The sequence below is a fragment of the Schistocerca americana genome, chromosome 3 (genome assembly GCF_021461395.2).
Source record: "Schistocerca americana isolate TAMUIC-IGC-003095 chromosome 3, iqSchAmer2.1, whole genome shotgun sequence".
Classification (NCBI taxonomy): Eukaryota; Metazoa; Arthropoda; class Insecta; order Orthoptera; family Acrididae; genus Schistocerca; species Schistocerca americana.
Window position 1 is genome coordinate 961,545,098 of NC_060121.1, and position 13,513 is coordinate 961,558,610.

At 41.3% G+C, this 13,513-nt stretch overlaps 1 protein-coding gene and 1 pseudogene across 1 annotated transcript in view; both read right to left on the reverse strand.

Annotated features, from left to right (window-relative positions):
* The window catches only part of LOC124606588 (facilitated trehalose transporter Tret1-like), a 59,066-nt gene that overhangs the window by 1,458 nt on the left and 44,095 nt on the right, over positions 1–13,513 (reverse strand). The window contains exon 4 of the mRNA XM_047138574.1: positions 12,433–12,541. Within this exon, the coding sequence (XP_046994530.1) occupies positions 12,433–12,541 (109 nt within the window). The remainder of the gene's footprint in view (positions 1–12,432; positions 12,542–13,513) is intronic.
* On the reverse strand, positions 5,918–6,035 carry LOC124607918 (annotated as a pseudogene).

Consider the following 13,513-nt stretch of genomic DNA (forward strand, 5'->3'; position numbering starts at 1 on the left):
GAATCAAGTTTCTGTTAACAGCATCATGATGGTCGCATCCGTGTTTGGCGACATCGCAGTGCACGCACATTGGAAGCATGTATTCGTGATCGCCATACTGCGTATCACCCGGCGTGATGGTATGGGGTGCCATTGGTTACACGACTCGGTCACCTCTTGTTCGCATTGACTGCACTTTGAACAGAGGGCGTTACATTTCAGATGTGTTACGACCCATGGCTCTACCCTTCATTAGATCCCTTTCAGCAGGATAATGGACGACCGCATGTTGCAGGTCCTGTAAGGGCCTTTCTGCATGCAGAAAATGTTTGACTGCTACCCAGGCCAGCACATTCTCCAGATCTCTCACCAATTGAAAACGTCTGGTCAATGGTGGCCGAGCAACTGGCTCGTCACAATACACCACTCACTACTCTTGATGAAACAGCATGGGCAGCTGTACCTGTACACGCCATCCAAGCTCTGTTTGACTCAATGTCCTGGCGTATCAAGGCGGATATTACGCCCAGAGGTGGTTGTTCTGGGTACTGATTTCTGAGGATGTATGCACCCAAACTGCGTGAAAATGTAATCACATGTCAGTTCTAGTACAATATATTTGTCCAATGAATAGCCGTTTATCATCTGCATTTCTTCTTTGTGTAGCAATTTTAATGGCCAGTAGTGTAGTTTCAAAAATATTATTTATTTTTTAAAATGCAGAATTTTGTAATTGCTCTGCTTTTACGTTATTTCTAGTCTGTCCAGAAGGAATCGTCACAAGGAAGTGTTTCGGTGTCTTGTGGACGTTATTTATTTAGGAACGTTATCTTTAAGGACAAATTTTCCGGTTTCTCATTATGGAGTAGTCGACAAATTCGCGCCGTCAGACTTCGTAAACAAGACATACATGCATCTCTGAGGCAAAGTGTAATCTGATTAAACAATGGTGCTTCCATAATGTATTTTAGGCGGAAATAGAGGGTGTGGTCAGGACACAGGAAGCTGCACTGCAGTGACCTCACTGGAGGACACCACAGCAATCGAAGATGGCAGCAAAACGAGCCTCTGAAACATTTTTCTTTTGAAAAATCTTTCTGCAAAATTTGATGTAATGCTTATGGATTCCGCCACACAGATACAGTATTTTGAAATAAATTTGTGTGTTGCAAATCATATGCTGTTTAACATCCCAAACCGTTACTCAAAACCAACATAGCCATTCTTTACTTTTTCTTACGAACAGTTGCGTGTTAATCGTTCTTCGGAAGCCCGCGGTAAATAAAATTGTGTAAAATTCAGGTAATAATTTCACGGCATTGGAACAAAAACAGTTGCGTTGCTTAATCAACTCACCAAGATGAGTTACTTTTCCGTTTTGGACTATCAAGTATTTGCCATTTACACATATCGACTACACAAATCAAATTCTACACGCAAATATTTCGTTTCTACGTCCATGCTGTTTCACAGGGAAAACAGAAGTAAATCGTGTGGTGTTTCTCCATTCTTTTTTTGTTGGTCGAGAATGTTTTATGATCCGTGATAGTTGCTGATACGGATAAAAAGTTGCCTAATCGATGGGAACAAAAAACAACACATAAATAAAGGTGCTGTGAAAAATGGTTCTGTTGCCTGTATGTACGGCAATAAATGCCAGCCATATTAGTCACACCAGGTTTCATCATGCCTTCAGTAAGAGGCAATATGAAGCAAAGATACCCTGACAGTATCGATATTCGTGAAGTTGGAAAATTCTTGAATACAGGAAACGCGTGCGACCTTGTTGAGTTGGTCAGAGAATCTTACGAAAGCTTTCTTTTGCGTGGGAACGTAGGTATAGCCCTTTGTGCCAGTGGACAATTTTTCGGGTAAACGCTGAACAGACAGGAGCTTTCCCGAACAGACTGCGCTGCAAGTAGTTGATGAGAAAACCTCCATTATTTCTATATGTGTGTCACGAAAGGCCTTCGATCGTTTTTATTTCTTCTTAAACAGCCAAACTGGAAACTACATTCTGAGAATATTAAGATTGCAAAAATTTTATTAGTTGATTTTCATGTATTTTATCGCGTATAACGACCAACCAGTAATTCCGCACGTGTTCTGACAACACGCGCACATTCTTGTTTCCACCATTTATTCTTTGTATTCTGTTATGCCCCTTCTCAATGTGTTTTAAAATGATTTTTTATAATTATTGTAAGAGTTTGCGAAGGCTGCACTTTCGGCAAGACGAGGTTAGGCGTGGCGTGCCTTTAGTCTTCGACGATGAGTGGTCTTACACTGAATTTGGAAGCAAAATTTTTATTTTGCTGTTTTCGTCTCAGTGTAGATTTATTCGAAATTGTTGTTCCTGATTTCACACACATTCAGTATAATCCCCTGTAATTCTCGGCTTATCTCTCCCGTGGTCTCTATTTCCCCTTTTAGAAAGAGAACTGAACTCTGCTCAGTGCACACACAACTACGTGAGCGTCTTTTTCTTTCAGCATATGAGATAATTTTGTCACTGTCGGACAAATTGCTTTTGACTCTTGATTCACTTTAGGACTATGATTTCAGGGCTGTAACATTGACTGTTAATGCCCCTGAGTTATGAGCTTTATGCAGTAGCGCTGGCCGAAGTGGCCGAGCGGTTCTAGGCGCTTCAGTCTGGAACCGCGCGACCGCTACGGTCGCAGGTTCGAATCCTGCCTCGGGCATGGATGTGTGTGGTGTCCTTAGGTTAGTTAGGTTTAAGTATTTCTGAGTTCTAGGGGACTGATGACCTCAGATGTTAAGTCCCATAGTGCTCAGAGCCATTTGAACCTTATGCAGTAGCAAAGATAGCGTCTATTATCAATGAAATGGAATGCTGTCATTCAGGAAATAAAAACTGACAGTAACGTTTCCTTTAATTAACGGTAGATAACTAGGCATAAAAGTACGAAAGTTTCAATTACTGACCCGAAGCCAGACTGATTGACAATACGTGATCATCTGTAAACAGACAGAAATTGCTGTGTCAACCAGAAGATAGAAGAGACAGTCGTACACAGAAAGGATATACACAACACGGACTATTTATTCCTCTCTCATATGTCAATGTGGGAATCCATCCGCCAAAGGCGGATTATAAACGGACACACCGTACTGCTTAATCTACAAGGGACAGCTTTGACCTTCAACCCGCCGAATGGTACGAAATTATGCTTAGAATAACACTTGATCGTAAAAAAAAAAACCAGTGATGTGTGTCATTTCAATGTGAAATGTTGCGTGCTACCGCAAGTCACTTTTTAATGCAGAGAAACAAAGTAACAAGATATCAGTACCACAGGAGGAAAATTAAACGTAATTCAGTGACGTCAGAGTATCCTTACGTTTTCAATAAACAGTGCCAAAAACTCTCTGCTTAAAGCAATTGTAATAGCGCAAAACACACATATCCTCCACACTTGATAGTGCTTCTATTAGTCCTCACGTTTTTACATTCAAAATCAGTTTCGTATTCAAGGAGTCCGATATCAAAAGTCACACTAATTACATTTTAAAATGATGATATGAGTATGTCACTGTTATAAACTGCCTATCGTCAAGCATATTGTAACACTAGCGTATACTTTCGTATAGAAAATTGGTTGTAAATCACAGAATGAAGTCTGATATGAAAAAACGATCATGTATGTGCACTTGTGGTTTGGCACACTGCAGTCTTACAAAATCAGCAATCCTTCTGATAAAGAGTTTACGTTGCCCAAATAAATAAACGTCGAGGGGTTGTCAATATTTCGTTGTCTTCAGTGGCAACATCTGCAGCATTACGTCTTTGTTTGGAAACCTTGCATTTAGAAGCGTGCTATCTTTATGATCTGACCAGGAATCACAAAGCAATAGGCTATTTTCACTTGTTACTTGTCCGCCAAAGACTTTTGCTTGTTTCGACGTGAATGTTTCGTGGGCAGGATCTTTTAGTTTCTTTGAAATATTTGGTCCGAAGACGCTTGTGCCTATTGAAAGCAGATGCACAACTTGTTTGCTAGTCTGCCTGTCATTGATAAAGCCACATCACTGGTGTGGCTGTGCGTAGAGCTATGTACAGACTGCACCACACTAGCTGTAGTTTTCTTTAATTTGTGAGACAGTGTTGAAGATGAAGACATTTCATACTGTAATTGACTCTGTTCCAGTCATTTCCTTTCTCCACACCCTGCTCTGTCATAAACACGTTCACTTCCTCCACAAACTGTTGGGCCGTCTGACAAACGCTGTTATCGTCCTCTCCGTCTTTACGTATGAGAAATGTAGCAATATTCAGATTTATGATTTTCGATCAAAGAAATTGAAGCTTTGAAATTGTTGTTGTTGTTGTTGTTGTGGTCTTCAGTCCTGAGACTGGTTTGATGCAGCTCTCCATGCTACTCTATCCTGTACAAGCTTCTTCATCTCCCAGTACCTACTGCAACCTACATCCTTCTGAATCTCTTTAGTGTATTCATCTCTTGGTCTCCCTCTACGATTTTTACCCTCCAAGCTTCCCTCCAGTACTAAATTGGTGATCCCTTGATGCCTCAGAACATGTCCTACCAATCGATCCCTTCTTCTAGTCAAGTTGTGCCACAAACTTCTCTTCTCCCCAATCCTATTCAGTGCCTCTTCATTACTTATATGATCTACCCATCTAATCTTCAGCATTCTTCTGTAGCACCACATTTCGAAAGCTTCTATTCTCTTCTTGTCCAAACTAGTTATCGTCCATGTTTCACTTCCATACATGGCTACACTCCATACAAATACTTTCAGAAACGACCTCCTGACACTTAAATCTATACTCGATGTTAACAAATTTCTCTTCTTCAGAAACGCTTTCCTTTCCATTGCCAGTCTACATTTTATATCCTCTCTACTTCGACCATCCTCAGTTATTTTGCTCCCAAAATAGCAAAACTCCTTTACTACTTTAAGTGTCTGATTTCCTAATCTAATTCCCTCAGCATCACCCGACTTAATTCGACTACATTCCATTATCCTCGTTTTGCTTTTGTTGATGCTCATCTTATATCCTCCTTTCAAGATATTATCCATTCCGTTCAACTGCTCTTCCAAGTCCTTTGCTGTCTCTGACAGAATTACAATGTCATCGGCGACCCTCAAAGTTTTTATTTCTTTTCCATGGATTGTAATACCTACTCCAAATTTTTCTTTTGTTTCCTGCTTTGAAATTGCCCAAACCAATTATTTTAGAAGCTTCTAGTGCCCCCATTTGCATATACCAATCGTGAACTGTAGATCCATTCCACCTTTCTGTATCTAATTGCGATATTAAATGCTCTTTTATACTTTTTAATTGCAGTATTCAGTTTCCTAAGAAACGAGTATTCTGCTCGCTTTTTGCTAGACACGTAATTCAGAATTAATCGGCTATTTTATTTATTTTAAATGTGCTTTTAGCGCCTCATAAGGTTGCTATAGATACTGAAGCCACGATTGTGATAGTCTCCATAGGCGTTCTGTAGTACGCTGTCATCAATATCTTTTTATACACTGGTTCTCGAGTGTTTAGGCGGAGACAGTTCTTAGTCTCTCGGACTGGACTGTTCCTGTTGCTCTGGAGTTGAACGTCTTGTACTGCTTGAACGGCCACCTTCAGGTTGAGGTTCTTCTTGTCCTCCAAAACCAGTATAACTATCCAGCGTAACGTCGTACATTTCTGTGTCATCTCTATTATATTTCTGTACTATTAACTCCACCCCAACAGGTCATGAAGGTCCAAGGGCACTGACTGGTCGTCGTGTCATCCTCTAGTTCATAGGCACCATCATTGGATGTAGATATGGAGGGGCATGTGGTCAGCACACCGCTCTCCCGGACGAATGTCAGTTCCCGGGACTGGAGCCGCTACTTCTCAGTCAAGTAGCTCTTCAATTGACCTCACAAGGGCTGAGTGCACCCCGCTTGCCAACAGCGCTCGGCAGACCAGATGGTCACCCATCCAAGTGCTAGCCCAGCCCGACAGCGCTTAACTTCGGTGATCTGACGGGAACCGGTGTTACCACTACGCCAAGGCCGTTGGCTCTGTACTATTATGTGATATAATATATCCGCAAAGTCTTGACCCTGATTTCATTTCCATATCCAGCACGTCGTAACTTTGTCCCTTATATTTGATCCACATTCGTAGGGTTAAATCTCTTCATGATATCACTGTACACGGTACACACAGCAAGCGGCATGCGAACACTCCAAGAGACACATCTGCACTGCTGCCACACCATTCACGAAACTCGAGCACTTGTTAGTGCAGCTTTCAACGCGCCAGTGTCTGATGGAGTTAGCAGGCAAGTGCAGAGTTTTGCAGGGAAATGACGCAAACCATTACTGTTTTTATGGTCGCGTATTAGTCAAAGCATGGTTTCATGCGGTTCCGAGCGTTCGAGGACGAAGGTATCCCTTGTTACTATCAGAATCAGTATGCGGAATGTCAACAATACCTCAAGACTGTATCAGGACCGTGTCTACTATCGCGGTCAAGAAGAGTCAAAATGGACATTCTAACACGATCGAAATTATCGTTCACTGGATTAATGTCTAGACCACTGTGCAAATATTGATCAGCGCAGGTGAACATTGACTATTCTGTATTAAATCATATTAACACTCAAGTTACTTAACGCATACCGAGCGAGGTGGCGCAGTGGTTGGACACTGGACTCGCATTCGGGAGGTTTACCTATTGCCTAACCTTATTTGGCTGATGCTTCTTGCAAACAAGCCAGCTGATGGCAGCAGTTCGCAGCTCGTGGTCATGCGGTATCGCTCTCGCTTCCCACGCCCGGGTTACAGGGTTCGGTTTCTGGCGGGGTCTGGGATTTTCTCTGCCTTGTGATGACTGGGTGTTGTGTGCTGTCCTTAGGTTAGTTAGGTTTAAGTAGTTCTAAGTTATAGGGGACTGATGACCATACATGTTAAGTCCCATAGTGCTCAGAGCCATTTGAACCATTTTTTTTTTTTTTTTTTTTTTATGGCAGCAGCTGCTTTTGCTGGTAAGTGTTGCTCTTTCAGCCACATTAGTATGTTTGACACCAAGAGCAACTGATGAATATAACAGTAATTAGTGTGTGCAAGTATGGAGGAGCGATATTAATATATAGGCAAAATAAAAGTGGCTTTAGAGACACCTGAACAGCAATGCTTTTATTTCCCTGAATATTGTGCTCTAATCACGAAATCATGAAGGAAGCTCAAGGTATCTAAGAAATCAGATGGGTGTTGATCATAGATTCTAGATAAATTAAAACAGAACACGAAAATGTATTACAAGCAAGAAACTGATACTTTTTATGGTCCCATATATAGATGGACTGGCAATGGCAAGGAAATCGTTCTGAAGAAGAGAAATTTGTTAACATCGAGTATAGATTTAAGTGTCAGGAAGTCGTTTCTGAAAGTATTTGCATGGAGTGTAGCCATGTATGCAAGTGAAACATGGACGATAACCAGTTTGGACAAGAAGAGAATAGAAGCTTTCGAAATGTGGTGCTACAGAAGAATGCTGAAGATAAGGTGGGTAGATCACGTAACTAATGAGGAGGTATTGAATAGGATTGGGGAGAAGAGACGTTTGTGGCACAGCTTGACCAGAAGAAGGGATCGGTTGGTAGGACATGTTTTGAGGCATCAAGGGATCACAAATGGAGGGTAAAAATCGTAGAGGGAGACCAAGAGATGAATACACTAAGCAGATTCAGAAGGATGTAGGTTGCAGTAGGTACTGGGAGATGAAGAAGCTTGCACAGGATAGAGTAGCATGGAGAGCTGCATCAAACCAGTCTCAGGACTGAAGACCACAACAACATATATAGATGAAATAGATCAGAGAATATACTGGAGCGGAAGGCTTAATGTGACCGCAACGAAAATGAAATGGAGACATATGAGACATGTGGCCAGACGAACGGATAGTATACGAACCGAGGACGCTGCTGCATACGAAACGATAAGGACAGACCGATTGCTGGATACGAAACGATAAGAAAAATCCGAGAAGGCCTCATGGGAGTGGATGTACAAAATTAGGCAACATGCAAGAGCAACATTGATGTGTGTAGTAGAACGCTGTAATCTATCGAAAAGTCTAGAGCAGCCAGTGGATGCAAAATTGCCGATAATGATATTCGTTAGATGGTTGTCTAATACTTATTAGCTTATCGGTGAGTGGAGAGAGCTGCTGTTGCGCAACTGTATTCTGAAGTAACCAATAGCCGCTACAGAAGCTAAAATTTTCTCTCTTTTAGTTCAGAAACGTTTTCAGATTTTATGCTGAAGCCTTTTGTAGTGGATCTGAAAATGGTTTGAATATAAAAGCCGAAACCGTACCTCGAGCAAAATGAGGTACATTTTAGCAGTTACAGATGATATTCATTAATTAATGTCTAGTAATGTGGCATTCATCGAGGACAGTAATGTTTGGTTTCATTTACTTTTATTTCTATTCTCTTGAACACTCGACGCTGATGTGTACTACTGGAGCGATGGTCGACCTAGAAGTAGCCCTCTTAAATCCAAGTGGTAGATCTTAATTTAAAATACAACAGAATGTTACTTAGAGTTTAGGATCTCGAGAGCCAGTGCAAAGGTTAATCGATTAATCTCAAATCTCTCCATAGCGTCTCTGGGATTTAGGCCTCAAGTTACATGGAAATAGACGGCACCATCTGCCACCATTTCTGATGTACAAGAGAAATAGTTGTTTTATGAAATCGAGCACAAATCAAACAAATGATAATATGAACACTGAAAAAAACCTATTGTAAAACCAGTCATTTTGAAGACTTTGTGTGAGTTGAGGTAATTGGGAAGCAGGCAAATCAGTAATTACGGTCCTTTCGGCTTTAGTAAAAGTCATAATTTTTACTTTTGTGCATATTTCGGCACAATAACACGTCAAACACATCAATAGTTTGCATTGAAGTCTTTCGGTTGGATGTCACGTTGGCGACTTGCGTGCCCCTAATCTACCTCCGTTATCCAACTGAGGAAAGGGGACCTGCATTTTTACATGGTATCCGAGCCGCATGTTTTTTTCCAAGCGACTCCTTACATTGTTAAGTGGAGACAGCTAGATTAAAGCTGGACAAAATTTCTGGCAGGATTCGACCCTGCGACCTCATGGTTTCCTATTTCCTGGGGGCAGAGGGAGGGGGGGTGGGGAGGGGGGGGGGAGGGGGGGCGGGATCCATCCCTCCGTCCCCATCTACAGCCCGTTCTCGCACTCTCCAGATAATACCTTCATTGTCATTGGACAGTTTTGTGTAACTATACTCCTATTTTCCCTTGAAAATTAAATTCTTAAAATTAAAGAAAAACTTTCAGGTTTTTAAAACCAAAACTCCTTTTCTTACGAGAGTGTTATTACTTGATTAAAAAGCTCCCCTAAGGCGTCTCCTTAGAAATTGTTTTATTCATCCTATCAAGTACTTAATTGTACTTTCACAAATTAAAAATACTCTTTAATAGTAAATGGATAATAAATGATTTAATGACGAGTCCCCTGCCATCCATTCCTTAGAAAACATAATTTGAGTGCTTATAGCTTATATGTGCATACACATGCATAATACAAATTATACTTCTTACTGTTTCAATAAAGAAATAAATTAGAAACAAAAATTAATAGAGTTCTGATGACTTTACGATGCAAAGTCGAGCAATTAATTCTAATGGAAAAGGTTTCTTCTTGAGCGAAATAATACTAAAAGCAACAACTAAAAATCTCCGAAACCATTCACGTTATTTGGTGACCCTACAAGGTGTAAGCTACACAGGCTGCAACGGGTATAAGAACAGACATTTCTATCGGTGACAGGACGGTGTGCTCAGCATCATTACATCAGTATTTACGTCATTTGCAGACTAATAATTATAGCTATTACAAGTCGTATGTTTTTAGGTTGGTTAGTACCTTGAAGTACATGTGGCAAGAGCACGCCATTACCGTGTATTTTCCCCTGGCCTGCAGATCACATTTTAATGTGGACGCGAGGGCGCAAAACGGTTAGTATGTACTGACAGGTGTAGTCCATGTAGTACAGCTACGACCGTGCAGAAAACATCGTGTAGTAATTTATGCGATGTGTTTTCGGGAAGATTGTTAGACCCAGAGAAAAATAACCAAAAAACTATGTGTAGACATTAAGGTATTGCATACAAAAACATCTGCGGTTATATCCCTTACGCCCTATATCTTCTAACAGTATTGGCTCTTTCTTTATCATCATATAATATAGAGACTGACTGACGATCCATGTGTAGCTTCAAAAAATGGTTCAAATGGCTCTGAGCACTATGGGACTTAACATCTGTGATCATCAGTCCCCTAGAACTTAGAACTACTTAAACCTAACTAACCTAAGGACATCACACACATCCACGCCCGAGGCAGGATTCGAACCTGCGACCCTAGCGGTCACGCGGTTCCAGACTGAAGCGCCTAAAACCGCACGGCCACACGGGCCGGCGCCATGTGTAGCTGATATTCTTTGTAGAAGGGTATAATTTTCAGTCGGATTTATACCACTAGACTCGAACGCCTTATTCTGATAAAAATGCGCGTTCCTGCTGACATTTTTATAGGTGGGGCAGATTTCCATTTTCATGTTCCGAGCACAGTAAGCCTTCTTCTACACGGCAGACTAACTGCGAAAACTTTAACCATCGAACACAACATCTGTTTATTTGAGTAACTGCTAGACAGACGCCGTGAGAGTGTACTGTAATCAGGCACTTCCGTTTGGGATAAAGAGCGGAACGAAAAACAGATATTTAATTGATTACTAGGCCAGAGGAGAATATGAATTTACTATTTTTAACTGATTCCTGATACACCAGGTATTAAATACATTAAGAGTAAATTTTCATTAATAGAATACTGTGTTGTGGTCTTCAGTCCTGAGATTGGTTTGATGCAGCTCTCCATGTTTATCCTGTGCAAGCTTCTTCATCTCCCAGTACCTACTGCAACCTAGATCCTTCTGAATCTGCTTAGTGTATTCATCTCTTGGTCTCCCCCTACGATTTTTACCCTCCACGCTGCCCTCCAATACTAAATTGGTGATCCCTTGATGCCTCAGAACATGTCCTACCAACCGATCCCTTCTTCTGGTCAAGTTGTGCCACAAACTTCCCTTCTCTCCAATCCTATTCAATACTTCCTCATTAGTGAAGTGATATACCCATCTAATCTTCAGCATTCTTCTGTAGCACCACATTTCGAAAGCTTCTATTCTCTTCTTGTCCAAATTATTTACCGTCCATGTTTCACTTCCATACATGGCTACATTCCGTAGAAATACTTTCAGAAATGACTTAAATCTATACTCGATGTTAACAAATTTCTCTTCTTCAGAAACGCTTTCCTTGCCATTGCAAGTCTACATTTTATATCCTCTCTACTTCGACCATCATCAGTTATTTTGCTCCCCAAATGGCAAAACTCCTTTACTACTTTAAGTGTCTCATTTCCTAATCTAATACCCTCAACATCACGTGATTTAATTCGACTACATTCCATTATCCTCCTTTAGCTTTTGTTGATGTTCATCTTATATCCTCCCTTCAAGACACCATCCATTCCGTTCAACTGCTCTTCCAAGTCCTTTGCTGTCTCTGACAGAATTACAATGTCATCGGCGAACCTCAACGTTTTTATTTCTTCTCCATGCATTTTAATACCTACTCCGAATTTTTCTTTTGTTTCCTTTACTGCTTGCTCAATATACAGATTGAATAACATCGGGGAGAGGCTACAACCCTGTCTTACTCCCTTCCCAACCACTGCTTCCCTTTCACGTCCCTCGACTCTTATAACTGCCATCTGGTTTCTGTACAAATTGTAAATAGCCTTTCGCTCCCTGTATTTTAACCCTGCCACCTTTAGAATTTGAAAGAGAGTATTCCAGTCAACATTGTCAAAAGCTTTCTCTAAGTCTACAAATGCTAGGAACGTAGGTTTGCCTTTCCTTAATCTTTCTTCTAAGATAAGTCGTAAGGTCAGTATTGCCTCACGTGTTCCAGTATTTCTACGGAATTCAAACTGATCTGTCCCGATGTCGGCTTCTACTAGTTTTTTCCATTCGTCTGTAAAGAATTCGTGTTATTATTTTGCAACTGTGGCTTATTAAACTGATTGTTCGGTAATTTTCGCACCTGTCAACACCTGCTTTCTTTGGGATTGGAATTATTATATTCTTCTTGAAGTCTGACGGTATTTCGCCTGTTCCATACATCTTGCTCACCAGATGGTAGAGTTTTGACAGGACTGGCTCTCCCAAGGCCGTCAGTAGTTCCAACGGAATGTTGTCCAGTGTATAATGAAATTTCTGTTTCCTATGTTTCAGCTGATAGAATAGAACTGCAGGATTTTTTTACACTCGGAAGATATGCGTCAGTAGTGATCAGAGTTCAACAACAAACCTGCTGTGTAGGTGACGATGTAGAAGACGAGAGCAGTGAGCGGAAGCCAGCCGATGTCTTCGACGTTTTTCCCTGTGTCGCTCAGGTAGAAATACACAGCTAAAACCGTCTGAAACGCAGAGACACGGTAAAAACATTAGCAAAACATAAGAAACTTTAGACACGACACTTAAACAATGAATGCTCTTTTAACGGTGTATAAAATTCGAGATTCGCAACAACTTTCTAGTGACGTGTCAGTCCTGCAAAAAAGGATTCAAAACTGCAGTTGCACCAGTCTGCCACCTCTTCAACGGACCACAGATACAGGCAATCGGACATATAGGAAATTGTGATATAAGGCATCATATATATTCGCAGGCTTTTGAAGAATCGCAGAAGCGACAGAGAGCTGAAAAGGTTGCACACTTTGTCTTGGAAATGAAATACTGGGTTTTAGAGGATCGTTACAGTGAAAACAGAACTTGCTTCCTGCATTACTGATACATATTAACGAAAGGAAAAGTAACGTCAAAAATCAATTTCGTGGCCTTTTCCCTCATCTTCACGAGGTCGGCATGTTAATTATTGATTTTCGTAACGTTAGTGGTAGAGGGTTGCCGGATGATCTTCCTGTCACCACCCCTCTACCCTCCCTGGAACGGAATTAGCATACCCCAGTTGTCTGCGTCATGTGTTACCCCATGTGAAAGTGTGCGAACGTTTTAGATACGTAAGCGAACCACGTAACTGAGGCGGGACGTCGGTACCAGCTCGGATTTCACCTAGTCCGATGTGGGTAAACGCCTAAAACCACGTCCAGGCTAGCCGGCACACCGACCTGCGTCCGTTAACCCGCCGGGTGCATTCGATCTAGGGCCGACACTCGCCACAAAATCCTGGAAGCGGCGTGCTATTTGGGAGGACCAAAACTCAAGTCTTCAATACAAACTGATTTATTAATCAATATTATTCTTCAAAAACATATTCTCAAGGAATGGACTGATTAAATTATAACTAAGTGGAGTAGTTTTTCACCCAAAACGTAGTTGAACCTGAAAACAACGACTTGCAAGAGGGAGACTGAAAACGATAATCGCCG